Source organism: Aphelocoma coerulescens, chromosome 31, assembly GCF_041296385.1.
Source record: "Aphelocoma coerulescens isolate FSJ_1873_10779 chromosome 31, UR_Acoe_1.0, whole genome shotgun sequence".
In the NCBI taxonomy this organism is placed as follows: domain Eukaryota; kingdom Metazoa; phylum Chordata; class Aves; order Passeriformes; family Corvidae; genus Aphelocoma; species Aphelocoma coerulescens.
In genome coordinates, this window is record NC_091044.1 from 1,938,764 (window position 1) to 1,945,344 (window position 6,581).

The 6,581-nt window shown below is 64.7% G+C and overlaps 1 protein-coding gene across 1 annotated transcript; it reads left to right on the plus strand.

The window, feature by feature from the left end:
* Positions 1-354: 354 nt before the first annotated feature.
* On the plus strand, positions 355-6,326 carry B3GAT3 (beta-1,3-glucuronyltransferase 3). The gene is given in 6 exon segments (XM_068998097.1): positions 355-456; positions 730-862; positions 1,463-1,793; positions 4,471-4,611; positions 4,613-4,762; positions 6,095-6,326. Coding segments are annotated over 6 exon segments (936 nt in total). The 5' UTR covers positions 355-374; the 3' UTR covers positions 6,194-6,326.
* The last annotated feature ends 255 nt before the right edge of the window (positions 6,327-6,581 follow it).

Below are 6,581 nucleotides of genomic sequence, written 5' to 3' on the forward strand. Positions count from 1 at the left end.
GGGACCCCCTGAGAGACCCCCGGGACCTCCCAAAGCCCCCCCGGGGCCCCTCAGGAGCCGCCCAACCCCCCCAGGATCCCCCCCGGGGAGCCCCTGGGACCCCCCCGAGAGACCCCGGGACCCCCCGGGACCCCCCGAGACCCCCCCGGACCCTCCCCAGGACCCCCCAGGACCCCCCGGACCCCCCAGGACCCCCCGAGACCCCCCCGGACCCTCCCCAGGACCCCCCAGGACCCCCCGGACCCCCCAGGACCCCCCGAGACCCCCCCGGACCCTCCCCAGGACCCCCCAGGACCCCCCGGACCCTCCCCAGGACCCCCCCAGGACCCCCCAGGACCCCCAGGACCCCCCCAGGACCCCCCGGCCCCCCCGCCATGCGGCTCCGCCTCAGGAACGTTTTCCTCGTTTATTTCGCGGCGTCGCTCGTGGGGCTCTTCTGCGCCCTGCGCGAGCTCGGTGAGGCCGGGGGGGCTTTGGGGGGGTCCTGGGGGGGCTTGGGGGGCTTTTGGGGGGGTCTGACCCCTCCCCGGGCCGGGTTGGGCCCTCCAGGAGGAGATTTGGGGGGGCCCTGAGGGGGTTTTGGGGGGGATTTTGGGGGGTTTGGAGAGGGTCTGACCCCCCCCGGGCCGGGCTGGGCGCTGCGGGAGGGGATTTGGGGGGGTCTGGGGGGGATTTGGGGGGGTCTGGGGGTGTTTCGGGGGTCCCTGACGCCCCCTCCCCTCCCCCCAGGCCGGCCCTGCCCCTGCCCCCCCCCCGAGGCCGAGCGGCGCCGGGGCCGCTTTGGGGGGGCCCGGGAGGACCCCCAGGGTGGGGAGGGGGCGGCGCTGCCCCCGATCTACGTGGTGACCCCGACCTACGCCAGGTGAGCCCCCCCAGAGCCCCCAGACCCATTTCAGCCCCCCCAGAGCCCCCTCAGTGCCCCCCCAGAGCCCCCAGACCCATTTCAGCCCCCCCCCATTCCCCTCCAGGCCAGTGCAGCCCCCAAACCCCCTCCTGGCCGCCCCCAGCCCCATTTCCCCCCTTAACCAGCCCTGAGCCCCCTCCCCCGATCCTCTGGGCCCCCCTGGGCCCCTCTGACCCCCCCAGGGCCGCCCCCAGCCCCATTTCACCCCCGCTGAGCCCCCATTTCCCCCCCCCAGGCTGCTGCGAGGGCAGAGCTGCTGCAGCCCCCAGCCCCATTTCCCCCCCTTACCCAGCCCTGAGCCCCCTCCCCCGATATCCCCCGATCCCCTGCCCCCCCAGGGCCGCCCCCAGCCCCATTTAAGCCCCCCTTAACCCCCCCTGAGCCCCCATTTCCCCCCCAGGCCGCTGCGAGGGCAGAGCTGCTGCAGCCCCCAGCCCCATTTCCCCCCCCTTACCCAGCCCTGAGCCCCCTCCCCCGATATCCCCCGATCCCCTGCCCCCCCCCAGCGCCGCCCCCAGCCCCATTTCACCCCCGCTGAGCCCCCATTTCCCCCCCCAGGCCGGTGCAGAAGGCGGAGCTCGTTCGCCTCTCGCAGACGCTGCTGCACGTCCCCGCCCTGCACTGGGTGGTGGTGGAGGACGCCGCCGCCCCCTCGGCGCTGGTCGGGGGGGTCCTGGCGGCCTCGGGGCTCTCGTTCACGCACCTGAGCGCCGAGACCCCCCCCGAGCTGCGCGGGGGCCCCGGGGCCCCCCCCTGGCTGTTCCCGCGGGGGGCGGAGCAGCGGAACCGGGCGCTGCGCTGGCTGCGGGACACGCGGCGCCGCGACGAGCCCGGCGTGGTTTACTTCGCTGACGACGACAACACCTACAGCCTGCGGCTCTTCGAGGAGGTGCGGGGCGGGGAGCGCCGGGAGGGAGCGAAAATCCCCGAGAAAGACCTAAAATCCCCGGAAAAAAGCAAAAATCCCCGAGAAAAAACCCCAAATCCCCGGAAAAAAGCAAAAATCCCAGAAAAAATCCGACCTGGAAGGACCCAAAATCATCCCAATCCCCTTGGCACCCCCAGCCTGTGGCTCTTTGAGGAGGTGCGGGGTGGGGAGCGCCGGGAGGGAGCGAAAATCCCCGAGAAAAACCCCAAATCCCCGGAAAAAAGCGAAAATCCCCGAGAAAAAACCCAAAATCCCCGGAAAGAAGCGAAAATCCCAGAAAAAATCCGACCTGGAAAGACCCAAATCCCCCCCAAAATCACCCAAATCCCCTTGGCACCCCCAGCCTGCGGCTCTTCGAGGAGGTGCGGGCTGGGGAGCGCCGGGAGGGAGCGAAAATCCCCGAGAAAAACCTAAAATCCCCGGAAAAAAGCAAAAATCCCCGAGAAAAAAACCAAAATCCCCGGAAAAAAGCAAAAATCCCCGAGAAAAAAACCCAAAGTCCCCGGAAAAAAGCAAAAATCCCCGAGAAAAAAAACCAAAATCCCCGGAAAAAAAGCAAAAATCCCCGAGAAAAAAAACCCAAAGTCCCCGGAAAAAAGCAAAAATCCCCGAGAAAAAAAACCAAAATCCCCGGAAAAAAGCAAAAATCCCCGAGAAAAAAACCCAAATCCCCGGAAAAAAGCAAAAATCCCAGAAAAAATCCGACCTGGAAAGACCCAAATCCCCCCCAAAATCATCACAATCCCCTTGGCACCCCCAGCCTGCGGCTCTTCGAGGAGGTGCGGGGTGGGGAGCGCCGGGAGGGAGCGAAAATCCCCGAGAAAAACCTAAAATCCCCAGAAAAAAGCGAAAATCCCCGAGAAAAAAACCAAAATCCCCGGAAAAAAGCAAAAATCCCCGAGAAAAAAACCAAAATCCCCGAGAAAAAAAACCAAAATCCCCGGAAAAAAGCAAAAATCCCCGAGAAAAAAACCAAAATCCCCGGAAAAAAGCAAAAATCCCCGAGAAAAAACCCCAAAATCCCCGGAAAAAAGCAAAAATCCCCGAGAAAAAACCCAAAATCCCCGGAAAGAAGCGAAAATCCCAGAAAAAATCCGATCTGGAAAGACCCAAATCCCCCCCAAAATCATCACAATCCCCTTGGCACCCCCAGCCTGCGGCTCTTCGAGGAGGTGCGGGGTGGGGAGCGCCGGGAGGAAGTGAAAAATCCTCAAAAAAGCCCTAAAATCCTGGAAAAAACCCCAAAATCCCCGAAAAAAAAGCAAAAATCCCCGAAAAAATCCAACCTGGAAAGACCCAAAATCATCCCAATCCCTTTCAGCACCCCCAGCCTGCGGCTCTTCGAGGAGGTGCAGGATGGGGGACACTGGGAGGGAGCGAAAATCCCCGAGAAAAATCCCAAAATCCCCGGAAAGAAGCGAAAATCCCAGAAAAAATCCGATCTGGAAAGACCCAAATTCACCCAAACTCACCCAAAGTCACCCAAATCCCCTTGGCACCCCCAGCCTGCGGCTCTTCGAGGAGGTGTGGGCTGGGGAGTGCTGGGAGGGAGCGAAAAATCCTCAAAAAAACCCCAAAATCCTGGAAAAAACCAAAAATCCCTGAAAAAAACGCAAATCCCCGAAAAAAAGCAAAAATCCCCCAAAAAATCCGACCTGGAAGACCCAAACTCACCTGAGCCGCCAAAATTTCCCTGAAATCCCCCCAAAATTCCAATTTCCTCCCGGTTTTCCCCCCTTAATTCCCCTGTAAAACCCCCCCAAACCCCCCCAATCCCCTATAACCTCCCTAAATCCCCTATAAACCCCCCCAAACTCCCTATAACGCCCCGAAATCTTCCCTAAACCCCCCCAAATCCCCTGTAAACCCCCCAAACTTTCTATAACCCCCGAAATCCCCCCTAAATCCCCTATAAATCCCCTATAACCCCCCCAAATCTCCCCCCAAATCTCCCCCTAAATCCCCTAGAACCCCCCCAAATCCCCTATAAATCCCCTATAACCCCCCCAAACCCCCCCAAACCCCCCCTTTCCCCCCCCCCAGATGCGCAGCACCCGCGGGGTCTCGGTGTGGCCCGTGGGTTTGGTGGGGGGCACCCCAAACCCCCCCAAATTCCTCCTAAATCCCCTATAACCCCCCCAAATCCCCCCTAAATCCCCTGTAAACTCCCCCAAAGCCCCCCAAAGCCCCTCAAATCTCCCCCAAATCCCCCCCAAATCCCCTATAACCTCCCTATATCCCCTATAACCCCCCCAAATCCCCTATAACCCCCCCATAACCCCCCCAAACCCCTCCTAACCCCCCCTTTCCCCCCCCCCAGATGCGCAGCACCCGCGGGGTCTCGGTGTGGCCCGTGGGTTTGGTGGGGGGCACCCCAAACCCCCCGAAATCCCCCCCAAATCCCTATAAATCCCTATAACCCCCCAAATCCCCTATAAATCCCCTATAACCCCCCCAAATCTCCTCCTAAATCCCCTATAACCCCCCCAAATCCCCTATAAATACCCTATAACTCCCCCAAATCTCCCCCTAAATCTCCTATAACCCCCCCAAATCCCCCCCAAATCCCCTATAACCCCCCCAAACCCCCCCAACCCCCCCCAAACCCCCCCTAACCCCCCCTTTTCCCCCCCCCCAGATGCGCAGCACCCGCGGGGTCTCGGTGTGGCCCGTGGGTTTGGTGGGGGGGCTGCGGCTGGAGCGGCCCCTGGTGCGGGGGGGTCGCGTCGTTGGCTTCCACACGGGCTGGCGGCCGGAGCGGCCGTTCCCGCTGGACATGGGCCGGGTTCGCCGTGGGGCTGCGGCTGCTGCTCGCCCGGCCCCGCGCCCGCTTCGACCCCCGCGCCGAGCGCGGCTTCCTGGAGAGCTCCTTCCTGGGGGGGCTCGTGACCCCCGCGCAGCTGGAGCCGCTCGCCGCCAACTGCACCCAGGTCCGGGGGCTTGGGGGGGAGGGGGGTCCTGGGGGGGGCCTAGGGGGGTCCTGGAGGGGTTTGGGGGGGGTTGGGGGGTCCTAGGGGGGTCCTGGAGGGGTTTGGGGGGGGGTTGGGGGGTCCTAGGGGGGTCCTGGGGGGTCCTGGGGGCAGTTTGGGGGGGTCCTGGGGGGGGTTGGAGGGTCCTGGAGGGGGTTTGGGGGGGGGGTTGGGGGGTTCTAGGGGGGTCCTGGAGGGATTTGGGGAGGGGTTTGGGGAGTCCTAGGGGGGGTTGGGGGGGTCCTGGGGGAGTTTGGGGGATCCTAGGGGAGTCCTGGAGGGGTTTGGGGGTTCCTAGGGCGTTCCTGGGGGGGGTTGGGGGGTCCTGGAGGGGTTTGGGGGGGGATTGGGGAGTCCTAGGGGGGTCCTGGGGGGGTCCTGGAGGGGTTTGGGGGGGGGTTGGGGGGTCCTAGGGGGAGTTTGGGGGGGTCCTGGGGGGGGGGTTGGAGGGTCCTAGGGGAGTTTGGGGGGGTCTTTGGGGGGTTTGAGGGGTCCTGGGAGGGGGTGGGGGGGTCCTAGGGGAGTTTGGGGGAGTCCTGGAGGGGTTTGGGGGGGGTTGGGGGGTCCTAGGGGAGTTTGAGGGGGTCCTGGGGGGGTGGGGGGGTCCTAGGGGAGTTTGGGGGGGTCCTGGGGGGATTTGGGGGGTCCTGGGGGGGGTTGGAGGGTCCTAGGGGAGTTTGGGGGGTCCTGGAGGGGTTTGGGGGGGGGTTGGGGGGTCCTAGGGGGGTCCTGGAGGGGTTTGGGGAGTCTTAGGGGGGGTTGGGGGGGTCCTGGGGGAGTTTGGGGGGTCCTAGGGGAGTCCTGGAGGGGTTTGGGGGTTCCTAGGGGGTTCCTGGGGGGGGTTGGGGGGTCCTGGAGGGGTTTGTGGGGGATTGGGGAGTCCTAGGGGGGTCCTGGGGGGGTTGAGGAGGGGCTTGGGGGGGGTTTGGGGGGTCCTGGGGGGGCTTGGGGGGGGTTTGGGGGGGTCCTGGGGGAGTTTGGGGGGTCCTAGGGGGGTCCTGGAAGGGTTTGGGGGAAATTTGGGGGGTCCTGGGGGGAGTCCTGAGGAGGATTTGGGGGTCCTGGGGGGTTGGGGAGGGTTTGGGGGATCCTGGAGGGGATTTGGGGTCCTGGGGGTGATTTTGGGGCAGTTTTGGGGTGACTCCGGGCGGGTTTTGGGGCGGTTTTTGGGGTGGTTTTGGGCCGTTTTTGGGGTGACTCCGGGCTGTTTTGGGGCCGTTTTTGGGGTGACTCCGGGCGGGTTTTGGGGCCGTTTTTGGGGTGACTCCGGGCGGGTTTTGGGGCGATCCGCAGGTGCTCGTGTGGCACACCCGCACCGAGAAGCCGAAGCTGCGCCAGGAGGAGCAGCTGCAGCGCCAGGGCCGCGGCTCCGACCCCAACATCGAGGTTTAGGGGGACCCCCCGGACCCCCCCGGGACCCCCCCGGCCTCAGGACCCCCCCAGACTCTTTATTTATGGCCAGGACCCCCCGTTTTTTGGGGGACCCCCCCACGGTCCCGTCTCTGCAATAAACGCTCCCTCCCCAGCCTCGTCTCTCTTTTGGGGGGGGGGGTCTCAACTTGGGGGGGTCACCCCGAGGTTTGGGGTACTGGGGGGGCAGCGGGGGGGGGTGGTTGGGGTCACCCCCGGACCCCCCGGACCACGATTTTGGGGTGCAGTGGGGTGGGGGGGGGCACTGAGGACCGCGGTGACCCCGATTTTGGGGGGGGGTCCCGTAAGAGTTTTGGGGGGGCAGCAGAGCCCCCCCAACTGTTGAGGGGGGGTCACTGTCCCCCCCTCC